General features: G+C 41.1%; 1 protein-coding gene across 1 annotated transcript in view; it reads right to left on the bottom strand.

The window, feature by feature from the left end:
* The window catches only part of LOC136441930 (sushi, von Willebrand factor type A, EGF and pentraxin domain-containing protein 1-like), a 25,137-nt gene continuing 6,879 nt past the window's right edge, over nucleotides 1-18,258 (bottom strand). The window contains exons 7-25 of the mRNA XM_066438492.1: nucleotides 17,591-17,764; nucleotides 16,683-16,856; nucleotides 15,935-16,114; nucleotides 15,466-15,633; nucleotides 14,773-14,994; nucleotides 12,529-12,705; nucleotides 10,687-10,872; nucleotides 10,366-10,542; nucleotides 9,110-9,496; nucleotides 8,395-8,643; nucleotides 6,397-6,603; nucleotides 5,476-5,847; nucleotides 4,620-4,808; nucleotides 4,010-4,192; nucleotides 3,519-3,710; nucleotides 2,905-3,043; nucleotides 2,653-2,768; nucleotides 2,246-2,308; nucleotides 1-1,927 (exon numbers count right to left, since the gene is read on the bottom strand). Coding sequence (XP_066294589.1) covers nucleotides 1,800-1,927; nucleotides 2,246-2,308; nucleotides 2,653-2,768; nucleotides 2,905-3,043; nucleotides 3,519-3,710; nucleotides 4,010-4,192; nucleotides 4,620-4,808; nucleotides 5,476-5,847; nucleotides 6,397-6,603; nucleotides 8,395-8,643; nucleotides 9,110-9,496; nucleotides 10,366-10,542; nucleotides 10,687-10,872; nucleotides 12,529-12,705; nucleotides 14,773-14,994; nucleotides 15,466-15,633; nucleotides 15,935-16,114; nucleotides 16,683-16,856; nucleotides 17,591-17,764 — 3,683 coding nt within the window. The 3' untranslated portion in view covers nucleotides 1-1,799. The remainder of the gene's footprint in view (nucleotides 1,928-2,245; nucleotides 2,309-2,652; nucleotides 2,769-2,904; nucleotides 3,044-3,518; nucleotides 3,711-4,009; nucleotides 4,193-4,619; nucleotides 4,809-5,475; nucleotides 5,848-6,396; nucleotides 6,604-8,394; nucleotides 8,644-9,109; nucleotides 9,497-10,365; nucleotides 10,543-10,686; nucleotides 10,873-12,528; nucleotides 12,706-14,772; nucleotides 14,995-15,465; nucleotides 15,634-15,934; nucleotides 16,115-16,682; nucleotides 16,857-17,590; nucleotides 17,765-18,258) is intronic.

An 18,258-nucleotide genomic window follows, 5' to 3' on the forward strand; every position in this document is an offset into this window, starting at 1 on the left:
AGACGTTTTCGGTCCAATTTTTGAATGCATGAACTTATTAAAAGGTGTTCAACCTACAAGAGAACGATATAGAAGGCGACAACATGTCTTCTTTCTAAGTAAACATGAGAAAGTTGACATTCTATTGGAATGGATGGCTTCAGCGCAAGTCATGTGTCTGGTTAATTTGTCTGACAGAGCTGTTTATCAAATAGACAAATAAATAAATAAACTTTTTTAAGTTGTAATTGTTTTAACATTTCCTTAACATTGTATGCAAGAAACTAAGCAAGGAAGTAATGATTATCTGCCTGTATCACATGTAATTAATAGTCACTTCTCAACAAGTATCATTTAAACTTACAGTATATCCCTTTATACATGTTATAAGTATTGCACAGTAATATCACATGATGCTGATCAAAAACAAGTTGATATTGTGATAACTGTATCATTGACAAATTCTAAAAAAAATTCAATATATCATCTTTCAGATAATTTTAGAACAGAAAAAAAATAGTGAAAAATGAACAATCATTCAATAGGCCAACATCCATGTAATTCTTAGAAAGCCACATATGAAATGTAACTTCCATTGAAATTTATTGTAGAGCATTTCAGGTGGAAGTATAGCCCCTGATCAGTAACAAACATTGGCATGTATGTAAATGTGTGGATTACTTCAGAAAGAAACGACTTGTACGCCTCTTTAAACATTAACTTTGCGGATCTGAACTGACTGTATGTACTTGTGTACTTATTCGGTTATTGTTTTGTTGTTGTTTTGCCATTAAATTGACTACATGTAAGTAGCTACTCAAGACAAAAACAGGCAGCACTGACTGCTGTGCTGTAATCCAGTACATGTGCACACATGTCATGATTAGCTCACTCTTAGTTTGGGCTGGTGCATAATCTTTTCTAAGATGAGTGAGTTGTAGAGTTCGATAGATGATGAGATTAATGACTATGACCAATAAAAGTCATTTCAACATAAAGTAATCTAAATGTGTTATGTGAATATTTAAATGCATTTAATTTCACAGGGATCTAATTTTGTGGTAACAGTTAGTGAGTGTTCACGGTGGTTTTGAGTTTGCAATGGAGCTATATAGTCACATACTGTAATAGAAACACGGACAGCCAGACGTAAAGTACAAATAAAAAACAACTCAGCAAGGGTGCTCCAGATGGACTAGCCTGGATGCCAGACTTGTTCTAGGGCCTACACAGGCCAACTCCTCAGGTAAACATGAGCCCAAGGTAATTCTACAACAGGCCCCCTTGAAGCACATAATTGAGATCTGGGGTCTGGCATCCAGGCTACAGACGGACAGAATAACAGTCACTTTTGGTAGTGCTTGCTAGTCTGTTCATTTTCAAAAAATGGCCAGAAATTGATCGAGGAATAGTACTGTGAATTAAGGCTTTGACTTGGCTTTACGTTCTTAAAAAATCTGTATTCAATGTGCCTTGTTAGTATTCGAGCGTCTTCACTGTAACAGGTGCCTCAAACACATCAGATACAATCTACAGTACGTACAATGTAATGTAGCGCTAGGTGGTAGGTGGGCAGAACAAAAATGTTCACAGTGGTTTTGAGGTGAAGCGACCACCCCAAAAACCGCAAACATATAACTAAGCACACCGCAAACTTCTCTGCATTTACAGCATGTTACATCCAACTGGCAACAAAGAAACTTTCTAGACTTTCAAAAGGACTGAAGAAGTGTTTTTGGAAGATTACAAGATTGACAAAACAAACCAAACCAAAACAACAATCTTCAATGTAACATGTGGAGACTTGAGGAACATAATTTCTATCTTTGCCCATTCATATCTGGTATCCTTAAGTCAGAGAAGATTTCTTCAGTTTCAGAAAAAGTTGTCAACTCCACGTCAGCAGGTGTTGTCTGTACAGGATCAAACGCCACACCTGCCCGTCCACCTGTTAACAATACAGTCATACATTACTTTACTCACAAGAGCAAAATCATCATACATGTATGTGATGGCAATTTTGTAACACACCATGGTTATCAGGCTCTTCAGAAACAATTTTCTGTGCAAAATGCAAACTTTTAGTCATTCTCACGGCATGCAGTTAACATTATCTTAAGGATTTGGAGTAGGACTTGCTGACAAGTTTGCTCCACCCACACATATCCTACTGAGGAATATATATTATTATGTACATGCCAGAAGTACAAGATGTAAGGCTGTATGTATGAATGTACATGTATGACAGAAGTGAGGTTACTTGTACCTGGCTGTGCTCCTCTGCCTGTGCTGGAGGCTGCATCCCCACTTGCTCCCTGTGCTTCATCAGCTGTGGGGGTAACAAATGTATGTGACAATGCATCAATTTTCTTTTTGAATTTGAAAGTTTTTCTGGAAACAGTCATTGTTGCAGAATAATATTAAAAAGCTCCCACAATAAGATGTTCTAAGTAGTAAGGAAGCAAGGTGGAAACATGAGAACCAAGTTAACACAAAACACTGCAGTCAAATGTAATGTGTTCATGTGGTGGCACCAATCTTCATGTGGCTGTCCAGAACCAAACTCTTGTCATTAGGATTATGTGCACATGGCCAGGACTAGTATACTATGCTACTTATGAAATATTTTTAAAAAGATGGAAAGTATGGGAGTACTGCGGCTAGTGTCCTCACCTGTACATTCACCATCTTCAGTGATGTGGGAGAACTGGAAGCTGTAGTTCGGCAGACAGTCAGCAGCCATCAGCCTGCACCTGTTCTCAAACACTGTGCCATCCTTGCTGCACACCCTGGCGGTAATACATGTACATGTACAAGTCAGGTAAGGAGAATTAGGAAGGGGAACAACAACAAATAATTCAAGCAGACTGTAAGTTTTGCTATATACAACAGCTGCACGTTATCAATTACTGAAGGTCAGCTTACCTCAGGCCACCTCTGGGGCAGTCCTGGGGACGAATACAAATGCATCGCCAGTGTGACGATGTTTTATTGTCACACTTCTCCCACACATCACACACACGATCTCCACATAACGTCCGTGGGCGCGGTCTTGACGTAGCTTCTACATGTAGGTAATCAAAAATCAACAGTTACATTTGTAGCGTATTAAAAGCTTTGGGTTAAAAAATGATGTAACTGTCTCTCTTCTACTACAATGTACTACATGTACTTCTGAGCACTGTTGTAACATTATGTGTAGTACAAAAGTTAGGTACAAAAATAGAATTTGAAAAGAATAAAGATTAATAATAATTAATAATAAGTAATTGTATATTGATGTACCATAAATATGTAATGATATATGTTGATAGAGTTATTAGGACTCAAATGACTGTGTATCTCTAGATCTGTTGTATTGTATCTGACCCTTACCTCTTCCCTCAATGAAAAGCGGCCTGCGTGCCGATTTGAGCTTATCATGAATAAACAAAGGTTCAAACAAACAAACAATGTCTACAAAGTCATGACAAAGTAGAGAAAGGGAACATTGACAATGATAGTTATTCTTGAAGTGTTGGACATGATAATGACATTACCATCTGCATCAGCTTGACATTGAGGAGGATCTGCAGACCATGTCAGATCAGCCATGCACCTCAGAGTCTCCTCTCCGGAGAGAACAAAGTTGGGCCTGCATTTAAATGTGATGGTATCCCCGACATTGTAGCTTGCCTTTGGACTGGTGTTTACAACATTCTCAGGAAGTTCTGGCACAGGGCACTCATAACCTGACAGGGAACAATGGAGGGAAATTAAAAAAGAGTGAAACAGACAAAGGAGCCTGCACCTGATGGCTTTCAGCTCTGATAAGAACACTTGTTCCTGGGTAACACTACTTGTGACACTGTATTCTCTCTCTCTCTCTCTCCCATAGCTTAGTCAGCCGTCGGGGCAGCATGGCTCGTATTTTACATTACATGCAAATTCTCTGACAGGTAGTGAGTGCATGTAATATTGTCTTAAGGCATAAGTAGAGTACTAGCAAGAACATGCTTGATATTTCAGTAAAGAAGGTTGTAGGACTTACTGATGACATTGCATGTTGGGAAGTTGTCTGACCACTGTCCGTCGGTGAGACATGTGATCTCTCTGGGACCACTCAAAGTAAAGCCTGGCCTACAGCTGAAGGACACGGTGCTGTCCACAGAGAAGGTCCGTCCTCTCATCTCCCCGTTGTCTGGCACAGCTGGCACGGGACAGCTCACCATCGCTGGGAGATACAGTCCTATCATTATTGACAAATCTGGTCTTTTTTCCAGTAAAAATAAGATTTAGAAATCTGATCACAGATATCAAGCAGAGTTACAAACTTCAGAGGATCTTTTCTAATTACAGGGTAAATGAATTGGACCATTTGGATGCTTACTTAGTCTTGTTATTCATCAAGTCAGTGCCTATAGATAACCACAGATCTTATCATAGTGATGAGTCATCTGAGGTAAGCATACATGTAGCTGCATTAGTAGAGCTCTTCAAATTCACAGTTTTTTACTGTGGCAGTCTTAGCTAGGGTTACAACTTACACGTCAAGTAATACAATTTTACAAAAATGGTAATTTCTCCACTTCCAACTCACAGCACACTATGTAAAATCATATACTTCTACATCTTATCACAGAAATGTTATCTTCTTGCACCTGCACAAGTGGGAGGTGTGTCCGACCATGTCCCGTCCCACCTGCACCAGATGTCAGGAGCACCCTGCAGCAGGAAGCCCTCCTGGCAGGAGTAGGTCACGTGTTCATTCATGATGAACTTGTCCACATAGTAGGAACTTCCACTCCTCCTGCTGTCTGCTGGGATGCCAGGATCTGGGCAGGTCACCTCTGGAGAACATGACAGATTAATAGAATTCTCTTTTGTTGGCCATTCAGTGCCCAAAATATGTAACCAACATGTCAGTTTAGTTTATGATTAATGTATGTCTATGAAATAACCTACATACAATAAAAATTGGATGGGCAATACTACCTAGTGCCCCTTTCTGCATATCATAGTATGAGGCATGACACCACATTGCCATCATTAATGAGCAAATATAGAATGTTTGTATGATTTAAAGTCAACGTGTTCACAACTGATTACACAAACATCTTAATAGCCATTTGGCCAACACTGCCTACTGCTAAAATTCAACAGACTTCAGATCAGAAAGCTGTAGTTTGAGAACTGTTTTCAGATACTGCCAACTTGACTGCCACCTCATTGACAAACGGGAGAACAATGTTTTAGGTTTCTTGTTCTTAGAACAATATTTTTCAACTTAAATCATGTTATCTACCAACAAAGACAAGCGTTCAAGCTTGTCAAATGTTGGTTAATCAGAAATAAAAGAACAATTTGTACAAACTGAAGGTACATTGCTTTGATTTGTAGATATGTAACTCTGCCAGATTGATACATTAGTGTTTAAAGTCAATTAGACAATACAGTTATCAAATTGAACAGAAACAAAACTAGTCAAGAAAGCAAAAGAGGTGGCAGAAAACACACCTTCTACATGGATCTTGACACTGTGCTTGACCTGTGGATATTTATCACTGTAGCACGTGTAGGTCCCAGTATCCTGGGGCTGAGGTGGGTTAAACATCAGACGTCTGTAGTAACGCCTCCCTCGGCGAGACCACACAAGCTTGATGCGGCCTGAGTCATCTCTGTAGTCTTCACCTATCTGCCTTACTACATGTGGGTACACGTCCTGGCCATTCTTCTGGAACACCGGGCTGCCATAGTTGTTGGGTAATGGGTCACAGTCCAAGTAGAAAACCCCGGCAGGATATACAACAAAGTGTCCATAGTCTGTCTGACTCCGAACAAAGAACTTCCCTCTTCCTGTTCTGAATCCTATTTTCACAGGGGATTCATCTGAAATATAAGGTTTAAGCATACTATTGGTAAACGTGAAAACAATATCACATGGTATTCAAAGGGCACTGCATTTGGTTTGGAACAGCCTGATAAAAAAGTGACCTTACACGTGTAAGAAGACAAGTAGACATTCATGTTACGTTACATAATATAAGCTGGAAGTGGATGAAGTCGCATTTGTGTCAAACCCAATTTTAAACAATAGAACATCATACGCAGGAATCCCCAACATTCAAAAAATGGAAAAGAGTTTCAGGTCAACAGGTCTTTTACACTCACTCACTCACTCACTCACTCACTCACTCACTCACTCACTCACTCACTCACTCACTCACAGTCTCTCACTCACTCACTCACTCACTCACTCACTCACTCACTCTCTCACTCACTCACTCACTCACTCACTCACTCACTCACTCACTCACTCACACACACACACACACACACACACACACACACCTACTCCCACTCAACTGTGAATAATCTGTGAAGTCAATATCTGAGTCCTTAAGTAGCCTATCATCAGTTTACAACACTGAAACTTACCACAGGATGGCTCATCCGTATCATTCCACCTCCCATTTATGCAGGTTCGAACCACGGAACCTCGCAATGTGTACTTGCCGATGTCGAAGCACCTGGACACGATCATGTCATTCTGTACAAACTGAGGAGCTCTGTCCATTGTGATTTCTTTTCCTTTGAAGAAGGAAACCACTTTATTGTTGATGATGGGAGGTTCACATGGCACACCTGTAGGACACATGCAGGGCAGAGTTGGTACAGCAGCCAGACCACCTTACTCCGTCTCTTATCTATATGTCTACTTCTCTTATAATATCATTGTCAAGATTGCAACAAGCTGCAACAAAATCAATCATAATGAATGCTTGCTGATTATCAGTACGTCCTCTTTGTCTAGGCTGGATAAAAAAGTTAATAGGAGATGAGATGACTAGTACCGTTATGCTCCCATCTTTGCAAACCTCCCTGATATCCCCTTCAGAGTCTGTATTTATTCTACCCCCTTATTAATTAAGCATTCTTGTCAGTTTTGAAGACCTGTGTATTTACAACCTTTGCATCACTTTTCATCTGCATGATGTAGATCAGTAACTTCACATCAAATTGTACATGTTCCCTAAAGCCCCCGTCACAAATCAATAATTTCGCTCGGCCGACTTGTTGGCGAGCTCCAAATGGCGATTTTCGGCCGAAGCACGACCGACGTCCTGGCGATTCTGCGAGCTTCGGGCGATTTTTCGGAGCTCGGCCGACGTTCGCGGGTCACTGGAAGCTGCGCTTAAATTCAGCGAGGCCTCGGCGACGATTTTTGAACTCGCACAGCTCGTCAACAGTTTGCCCGTAGCACGCCCGAGCAACGCCCAGCGCTCGGCCAATATTCGGGCGGGCGTCCGACGATTTTAGACCCGATTTTTGGTCGGCCGGAGGTCGCCCGAGCTCTTCGGCCTCGTGCGAGCCTCGCACGGGCTTTGTACAATAATCGGACAACCGTCGTCAGTGTTCCGGCCGACTCATGAAAAATAAGGCGTGCTTCGGGCGAGCGTTGTACTGGTATCGATGGGTGCTTGGACGGGCTCCGGCCGAACTCCTTCTTGTTTATATATAAAAGGTAACGACATTTTAGTTTATGACATAAGATGATAGATGATACTGTAATATTAACTAATACTAATATCATCTTGTCAAAAAATGCTGCCAAACCTTTCTTATGAAAGATAATTTAATTGCAAAGTTAAATTTTCATTGAAAAAAAAATTATCATCAATGAGATTTGGACACCGAAAACAATACCTGTTTCGTTTTTGTTATTGTTTTGGATGTTTCAATTTATATATCAATGAACTGGGGCTTGACTTCTGAGGCTTGACTTGACTTCCTGAGTTTTTCCTCCACAAAACGACTACTAGTATTTGAAAGTCCACTGAGTAATTATAGATCTATGTTTGTCGGCCGAGGCACGCCCAGGCGTCGGCAGGGCGTCGATAGGCTTACCAACGGTCGGCCGAAGCTCGGACGGCGTTTGCCCGAGCTTCGGTCGATTTCCGTTTGGTGAAAATGTTTGGATCGGGGTTGAACGACTGATCTATTGACTTTGTGGCTCCTGAGCTTGTATTTGGATTGGTGTATAACAAAATTCCTGTCTATAATATTATTTTCAGTGTGGCCGTCCACTTCACTCATGCCCTACAGATTTGCCACAACTCAGAAAGTAAAGTTGGTCCAAGTATGCGCTTGTTACCAGGTCAGTTGATTCTGACTTCGTCCGTGTCCAAGAGATGGTACCGTCTCATGAGGTATTTATGATTATTAGTGTTTGACGGACGTCGCCCGAGCTCCGTTCAATTTGTGACGGGGCAGGTTTTCAGCGAAAAATACGGTCGAAGCTCGGGCGATTGTGAAATTCGGCGAGCTTCCGGCGATCTACAAAATCGGCAGATGCTCGCATGAATTGTGACGCCGGCTTAAAGAGATTTTTCCTTCATTCTTTAATGTCAAAATTGATTGATGATAATTGAATACTTCTCTCATAGTGGTCCCAGCCAAGAGAATTCCTGTCAAAGTCCCCTCCAACAGTCCACCTGTTCTCAGAGCTCAGCTGACACACTCCGCTCACCACGTTGTAGTCAAATGACAGGCAGTGGAAAGTGACCTCCCGTCGGCACCGGTTGGCGCACTCCTCCACCGCTGTATCCCGATGTATGATGTTGTTGTGTCCGAGTAATGCTGCACCAGAAAACTTTTCAAAACCGCTAAGGCCCAGGTCATCCCCTGCACACAACATGAACAAAATAATGCACAATAAGATTGTCACATTCTGTAAAATGGGAAAAACTGTCAAGATCCATTGTGTAACACCGAGAAGTAAAGTAACACTGAAATGCTCAGAAAGAAAGACGCCGGTTTCATTTGAATGCAGACTTCTTTATAATATTAGCAGTCAAATACATGACTGTGTATTGGCCTATTTGACATCTTTTGCAAAAAATAAGCTGTTATTGGCTATAACATTATATCATTTCTCTTTCTAACTTTTTTAGTAATGTAATTTATTGTTACTTTGGAGAAATGATTCTATGATAAGAACTGTAACAGTAACTGTTGTACTGCTGCTGTTACAAAGTAACAATAAATTACATTACTAAAAAAGTTAAAAAGAGAAATAATATAATGTTATTGCTATATGGTACTCAATGAGAGGTACAATGTACATGTATATGGATGATGGCGTACTCACTGAGGATTGTATATTGACAAATGTAGCGATACTTGTTGCTGCAGTAAAAGTCATGCCATCTGTATGAATCAGGTTTGTGCATGCCGACGCAGTCCTCATCATAGAAGTAGCTTCCACTAGGCTGCCCATCTCCCCACATGTTAAAGTTGCCCAGTGGTGAGCCATCAGCGTAGAGCCAGCTGCCCTCCCGAGCAGAGTCCCTCAGCCCTATCCAATACTGAGCGGCATGAAGGCGTCTGACGAGGAAGTCATGCACAGCCTGAGTTCTGACTGCCACCAGCTCTGCACCGTCCCTTTGGCAGCTGTCTCTGGCCTCGCCGTGTGATTTGGTATCAGAGGATATCTTATAACAACCATAATGGAAGAAGGTGTATCCAGCTTTGCAGCCTAGAAAACATTTGGTGGAACATTACAGATGGCAAGGTGGTCTTAGAATGTGAAGGTTTTGGGTTTGAATCCCTAGCAGGCCCAAATGTTGTGCCCTTGGGAAAGGCACCAGTCCTGTATTTCCTTCCTAAACTCAGGTGAAAATACCTAGCATTGGTTAGGGACATCCTCTTGGATATCACCTCATCATTTCATCTTCACTGCTGCCATAATCTTACTCTTTTTGGTTCAAAATGTGTCAAAATTTGCTTCCTGTTATCCCAGAATCTAGCCAGGTACAGTATCCAACCTGATTCTCACTCCAGTTCACTCCTTTGATTGCTTCCTTTCCAAAAAGTCTGACACTATAAGTTAATAAATGTAGAAAATAATTGGCATTTATTATTGGAATTTAACTGGTATTACCTGGTTCTATGGACACATGAGTGGAGTCGGAAGAGTTGCATTTTTGATGGTTTGATTAAGAAGAGTTTGTAGCTCAAGATCACATATGCTGCCTGAGCTTACTGAATAATATGCAAGTCCCCAAATGTATAGAGTTCTTGGTAACTTGCATTATGTTTTTGTATCAAAATAATGTTGAATGTGCAAAAACAGTGGAACAAAACTTGAATGCATGCCTTGGATGATTTCTACAATTGACATAGACTAGTGGCATAAGGCTAAAACTCTGTGAAGGTTTGCCTGGCATGTTACTGGTGAAAGTTACATGTAACTTTAGAGGTTAGAGGTTTGGGTAAGCCTCAAGCATGTTTAAGAGCCTACCAAACTTGTCAATATGAGTACTAGGTCTGCCCTGGTGTGCTCTGGGCAAAAGTGAGCAGTGGCAATCAATACTGAAGAGTGCAGTAGCATGTACTGTTACACACCTTGACTGCAATGAGGAGGCTGACTCCTCCAGTTTCCCTCGTAGCACTGTGCTGTCATGTCTTGGCTGGGACCTTGGCTGCACCTGTAGGTGACTGTTTCCTGGTGGCTGAGTCTGTTTCCTGCCTGGATGTTCCCGAGGTACGTGCCGTGTGGTAGGTCAGGCAACACACATGGTTCTATTGAGATGGCAACAGTTCATCGATTATTGAGCTCATGCCAACTTTGAGTTAGAATCATTAAACATCAAACTCTAAGGTATGATAAATGAGCCACCTTAAGGGGAATAGTAGACAAAGACTAATTATGTGCATCAGATTTACCTGGACGATACACACAGGTTGGGAGCTGTGCTAACCATCTTCCTTGACGACAGCGTGTCTTTCCTGGTTGCCGTGACGGTGCATAGTTGACATCACAGACAAGCTCAATGTCTCCACCACTGGCCACAAACTGGACGTCTGGTCTGAATGCTCCATGGTCTATCTTCTTTGGCAAAGGACACCGTGCTTGTTCAGAAAACAAATAGAATATCAATCTACCACTGTGATATCTTTAACGTTATAAACTTTCAAGAATTATCAAAAATAGGCAGTATTGATAGACTTCAAATCAAAAATATCCATTTTGATATCCTATTCATAAATCCTAAAGGAGACTATGATGCCTGGGGAAACACAGATGGCGAGTGAAGAGATCTAGAATGAAATGATTATGACAGGGAGGGTAAGATGCATTTTGGGGGGGGATTGTTTTACTTGAGATGTACATACATGATGTTACATATATCATACATGTATCACTGTCCAACAAAACAAAATACATGTCAACAAATTCCGTCAACTGACAATCATGGATTTTTCTTGAGTGCTAAATTTCTAGTTGATACAGTACAACTGAGAGAAATGGAAGGAATCATAGGAAAAGAAATGTAGGTCTAACTAGAGTTCCACAACCTCATACCTTCGCCAAATGATTTTAACCTTTATGACTGACGTATTAGGAGTATTTCTCATCAATTATACATCATACCAGTTGATTGTCTTAAAATCTAACATGTCCAAAATATGAGCTTAACAAATTATGAGCTTAACAAAGAAGGTTATGATAATATATATCATCAATTATGCAAATGAGGCCCTTATCAACATAATTTGATTCAACGATGTTCACATAACGTCCCGATGACACAAAAAAGTATCAAATGTATGAAATTGCCGTCATTTGCCAGTGTTGAATAATACAAGGTAGTCATTGAGTATGCAAATTAGGCCCACATTTGCACATCTTCTATCTATTAACAGCCCTCTCTTCCTCAGTTACAATTTGCATAGTCATATCATGGAAAAAAACAGATTTTTAAAGTTGCCTCATTAATTATGCAAATTAGAATCTGATTTGCATAATTATCATCCAATCATACCAAGCATCACACATTCCACATACCAAAAATCATGACCATCCATCAAGGCAATCTTGTTATAGTATTTTCTCATTAATCATGCAAATGAGGTCTTCATTTGCATAGTTCATATAAATTAATATTTCTCTCTTCCTCATGTACATATTTCACATGTTTCAGAGTCCTATAATGGAATTTGGCGGATGTATAAACTTTCCTCATTAATTATGCAAATTAGATACTGATTTGCATAAGAAGTATCTAATCATGTACATCATCACTCAAGCTATCTACTTACCAAAAATCATTACCATCTATCAAGCCCTTCTTGAGTTATTCCCTTTCAAAGTCAAACGCAAAACCTGCTCCTGCAGTTCCAAAAAAAGCCGCTAGGGGGCCCAAACCCGTACCACTTACTCTCTGTTCAAAGATCTATGTACCACTCAAAAATCAGTGCCATAGCATGTCCAGAACACGAGATATCAAAACAGGAAGTTTCGCTGCAGTACCATAAGACGCCGCTAGGGGGCCCAAAATCTAATCGTTTTCAGGTTTCATCAAGACCTACCAACATACCAAATATCAAAACAATCCATCAAGGCATTCTTGAGTTATGCTGGTCCACTACATACAGAAAAACAGACAGACAAACAAACGCTACCCTCTGCATAACCTTCTCGGCGAAGGTAACTAAGTACCCCTTCCTCTATTACAAGGCACTTAACAACTGCTAACTTCACGTAATGCAATAATATACAATTACCTTCAGTGCATGAGGGGCTGTGTGGTGTCCATTGTCCCCTCTCACAGGTCAGGGTTGTCTGTGTTTGTCCAGGCTCCACCTCAAAACCTTCAGCACACCGGAACGTCACTCTCTCAGCATGTTGAACTTCATCAGGGTGGTCACTCTGAATGTTGACACCATTCACAAGACACGGATCTATGGTAGGAAACATAACCACAGTAATGTTACACATGTCATGTCTTTCCTTTGGAGAACCAAACAATGACCTCTGACTTTTCTGCTTAACTTGTGCTCGAAAGTTAACACCAATTTGATTTGTTTTTTATGCATTAGGAATACTCATGTTTGGAGGATCATTACCTTCGCGACGAATGGTTTCGTCGAGTAGGTTATTCGATGATGCTTGTCTGTGTGTCTGTTAGTGAACAGAATAAGTCGAGAACGCCTGGATGGTTTGTTGTCGTATTTGGTGTGTCGGTGTGTATGTGGGAAATCTCAAGATGATTAGATTTTGGGCGAAGTGTTTTGCATAATTAACGAGAAAAGTGTAAAAATGTGTTAGATTGTATGCTCATACTATGCTTTCTGGTTGCGACGTGTGGGCTGTATTGTTTCAGGGGATATTGACACGGGTAAATGGGTGCAAAGTTGGTCATGAGGGGTCATGAGGCAGGCAGGAAACGTCAGTTACTGCCAGGGACAAATTGGCTATCAGCCAGCTGTAGGGCAGATACAAGAGATAGACTTGCCCATATAGGCAGTAATGCTTTAAAGCACTAAAACAAGGGCTCAGAAAAGGATTCACCTTAATTGCAAGCCCCCAAAATTCTTATGCACCAGAAAGCCACATCTGTCTACTTTAGAATCATGCAAAGAAAATAGACAGTTGACCAGCTCGTTCTCTCGTAACAGCTGACAGACGAAAACAATCGTCAACTTTGACCTACTCCCAGCCTGGAAGAGTCCACTCGGAGCATGTGAAACCAAACCACAAAGATATCTCCTTACACCAATTAAAAGACTGAAACATACAAATTTTGACCAAAGTTGGATATACACGGCCTTATATGAGTAAGAACAGTCATTAATGCAGTGCCACAGCATGGGAATACCGAGCATGTCTGTGTGTCTGTTAGTGAACACGATAAGTCGAGAATTCTTGGAAGGATTGTCTTGGTATTTGGTATGTTGGTAGGTCTCGATGAAACCTGAAAATGATTAGATTTTGGGCCCCCTATCGGCTTGTTACGGTACTGCAGCGGAACTTCCTGTTATGATATCTCGTGTTGTGGACATGCTATGGAACTGATTTTTGAGTGGTAGATAGCTCGTTGGGCAGAGAGTAAGTGGTATAGGTTTGGGCCCCCTAGCAACTTTTTTGGAACTGCAGGGGTAGGTTTTGCTTCAGACTTTGAAAGGGAATAACTCAAGAAGGGCTTGATGGAAGGTCATGATTTTTTGCATGTACATAGCTTGAGCGATGATGTACATGATTGGATACTTATTATGCAAATCAGTAACTAATTTGCATAATTAATGAGGAAAGTCTATACATTCATCAATTTCCATGATAGGACTCGCAAACATGTGACATATGTAACTGAGGAAGAGAGAAATATTAATAGATATCAGCTATGCAAATGAGAACCTCATTTACATAATTAATGAGAAAATAATATAACTCGAGATGGGCTTGATGGATGGTCATGATTTTTGGTATGTAGATAGCTTATGTGATGCTTTGTATGATTGGATGATAATTATGCAAATCAGATTATAATTAATGAGGCAATTTTAAAAACCTGCTGTGTTCCATGATATGACTATTCAAATATGTGACATTTGTAACTGAGGAAGAGAGGAATGTCAATAGATAGAAATTATGCAAATGTAGGCCTAATCTGCATAATTCATGAGAAACTACTATCATTCCATACTAGTAAATAACGACAATTTCATACTTGTTGCATTTATTGTTTATAAGGAGCAACATGACATGTATATCACAACTTAGGTTCTTCAAGTCAACTCCAGCCTGGTAACCATCTGATGGCCCAGACGGGGTGTTTTACTCGCCCCAGTCCTGAAGCATCTAAGCTTTTTTCTGACAGCTCAGGTCTTTCTGATCACGAGCTGGGTAACTGAACCACACCCCTTAAAATTCTCCCTGGAGTGTGCTAGTTGACCAGTCGAAATCAGTTCCAAGGCCTGTTATATGGCAGGAGTACATGTAGCTGAGCAGTCCTACTCATGTGTTTTTACCTGGGGAACAGAAAGGCTGTCCCTGCCCTCCTCTGTACACCCACAGGCCATTGTCACACTCTGCCTTCCGTGGTCCCTGCAGAGTGGTGCCAGCTGTGCATGATATCAGCACCTCTGCTCCTTGGGTCAGGTCATCCTTTTGGAAGAAGCTTTCGTACGAACCATCTCTCAGCAAACGGATCTGGGCATCGTCCACTATCTCATCAAGTTGTGGGCACAAGACTGATGGGAAAAACACAACCAAAATTACATGATTGGGCTGGCACAATGTAGCTTAGCACTGTTTGGGGTTGCAAAAGCAAAAATTTTGGATCATTCCTATGAAACAATCTATATATATGTCACATGCTACTAAGATCTAAATGATCATTTTCCTACCCTGTGCCACCCCTCTCAGTTACTGATTCATTGACATACATGGTACAATGTCATGAAGGACTTAAACGTGCATTGATGGTAGCAGATCAGCCACATTACCAACAGGCAAAACAAGTTACAGTGTACATGTATGCACATCTGTGCTGAGAATGATAAATTAAAGCAGTCTGACTGGCTACAACAGACTCATATTGGAGTTTATGGCCTGGCTGTGGATGAACCAGTAGAGAAGAACACAGATGGGAAATGTGAGAGTTCGCCTGTCTTGAGAAGAACTACTCAAAAGTCCAAATAATTACAATCATGTTAACATACTATGTTTGCAGGAAGACAGTGTTTGCCAGGTTCCAAGATAACACGTTGTCTGTGATGGGCCATCCAGTCGGAAGCCTCGCACACAGCGGAAAGTGGCCAGGCTGCCATGGGCCAGACCTGTCACATCTACCTCACCATTAACAAGGACAGGCACGTCATCACACGGGCCTGGAACAAGAGCAAAGTAAATGTACCAACGAGCTCTGTTGTCATCTTAAACCTAGCATTGAAAACATACATAAGTGTCTACTATATTATCAAATAACAAAAAAATGAATATTATTAAGTAACAAAAATATACTCAAATGAAGATATTTACTTTGTTTGTTATACTAAGGGTTCTTACACAGAAAAAAACTGTAAAAAGATGATGACATGAGAAATCCTTACATTATAATTTAGCCACAGTGTCTTGTGGAAAACAAATACACTGCATATGAAATTCATGATACTCAGTATTGTAACATACGGGGGTTGCATGTTGGTAATGCAAGGGTTCCGTTGTCACATGTAACCACCCTGTCTCCCTCCAGCTGGTAGCCTGTATCACATGCTACCTCCACAGTATCCCCATGGGACAGCAGCTGTCCGTAGTACACCCTGCTGGAGAAGTAGCCATTCGATGGTGGCCGCTCTATCTCACATTTACCTGGTGGAAATTGAAATAGCGTTACTATTCATGACACATAATAGTTATTCTCAAATATTAATATGTAACTTGATGAATTCTTGTCTTACTGAATAGAAGAGAGCTCTGTATGTGAACAGAAGTAGTACTAACTAGTAGTAGTAGTAAAAATTGGTCAAGTTATCAGTTTATGTGTGGATCCAATTTACAGTCATTGAGAGGTGTAGCTTTCAAAAATAAATTCTCATGACCTGAATAAACATATACATAAGATTATGTGTGTGCATGATCAATGTTATACAAATAGAATACAACACAGCATATTCCATATCACCTGAGGTACCAGCCTGAACGCGGGCAGGATCGCCCGACAGCTGTAGACCGGAGGGCGATCCGACCCATGGGAGGGCTCATGGGACTGATGGTGGTGCAGAATACCATGTTGTATTCTATTTATGTCATACCCACCTGTGAAAACATGCATTTCAATGTGAAATGCACCAGAAGGTGAGAAACACCTGTATCAAATGTTATCCCGTTCCAGGTATGACATTAAAGAATATATGTGCTGAAGAAGATAAGGACCTACCAAAGCAGTGTGGGGATGGGGAGGACCAGGTTTCATCATCTTGACAGACGGCGGATGTGGCGCCGACATGGAGGAACCCGCGTCGACAAGAGAAGCTGACTTCAGCACGGTGGCCATAGTCACTGCCTTCCCAGAATCCATTCCACACTGGATCAGGCTCGCCACAGTTGATAACTGTTACCAATGAAAAACAGCTCATGGGAACATATTTATATGGCCTATATAACTAGTTCTCTAATAAGTTTAAACCAAGTCAAACTATGTGTGTGTCTACAAGATGAGGAACTTCGCCCTGTTACGCTTGAAAGGGACTTACTATATATAGGTTGACAATGGTGTCACCTCACAGAGGATGAACTGAACTGTATCTAAATTGTTTCCATTAACAGCAGATGAAGGTTATAAAATTAAGAGTGCTCAGATGGCATCATTTGACTCTGTTTGAATGTGTGGTGTCTGGAGGGATCCTGAGGTATGCCGATCAAGATGTTACACTTTTGTACATTCATCAAGGCAGCTGTCATTTTACCCATTCAGCAACAAGCCGGAATATTACATTGTCCCAGACGTGATGGCATAGCTTTATCCACTATAGAGCAGAATAAAATGGTCTAGCAAACCAGCCATTAACTTATCTTTGTATGTATTGTAGTGGGATTGTCACGCACATATGCGCGAGATACCAGGTAATGGGATACAAAGGGCGTAATAGGTTTCAAATCGAGCACGCCTCAGCGGATATTTTGATTCTCCATTCTGACATTTCCATCCACCACAATCGGCCACAATCCTTGGCATTGTAACATCAGGAAGTGGGAAAAGAAAGACTAGACTACTGGTTTGTTCCAGCAATGATGTTTTTGACCGGGAACTTTACCCGGGAACAGTTAAATGTTCCATGTAGTTACCTGCACAACTAGCCTCCTCCCCAGACCATGTCCCATCAGCACCGCAGGTTCGCTCCGCGGAGCCCCTGACGATGTATCCTGTACTGCATGTGAACTTGACAACCTTGTTGTAGGTAACATCTGTGCCAAATCTGTGTCCGTTCTCAGGATGCTGAAGAACAGGGCAGCTGACGGCTAAGTAAACAAAGACAAACTTACCATCAGATTTCAGAAGTAACAAAATAAAACAAATGAGATTGGCACAAGGCAGCAGTGGTTTGAGACCCGTCTAACCAGGATTATTACTATTATCATGACTTCAATTATCTATAAATTGCATCAGACAAGAGTTTCCAACTGGGAACATGTGTGTGTCACTGTGTCATTAATTGCAACTAACAAAAGTTTAATCTTGTGCTGTATTAATGTATCCACACTAACTCACAGGGTCCAACATAATGCTTCTAAGTCTGTAGGGTTCTTTTCATCTCATGACTGACTTTAACAGTTGTTGTGTGAAGACGTCACAGCTGTTGTGGGAGCAAGCATCAGAAACCAATTTTCGATATGTTGGATAAGTTTTACAGCACTGATTGGCCAAATGAAAAGACTGCCTCGTTTGTGACAAAGAAAGATGCTGTAGATTTTAATGTTTCCCACAAACATTTACCAAAGACTACTTCAGCTTC

The sequence above is a fragment of the Branchiostoma lanceolatum genome, chromosome 9, assembly GCF_035083965.1.
Source record: "Branchiostoma lanceolatum isolate klBraLanc5 chromosome 9, klBraLanc5.hap2, whole genome shotgun sequence".
Lineage (NCBI taxonomy): Eukaryota > Metazoa > Chordata > Leptocardii > Amphioxiformes > Branchiostomatidae > Branchiostoma > Branchiostoma lanceolatum.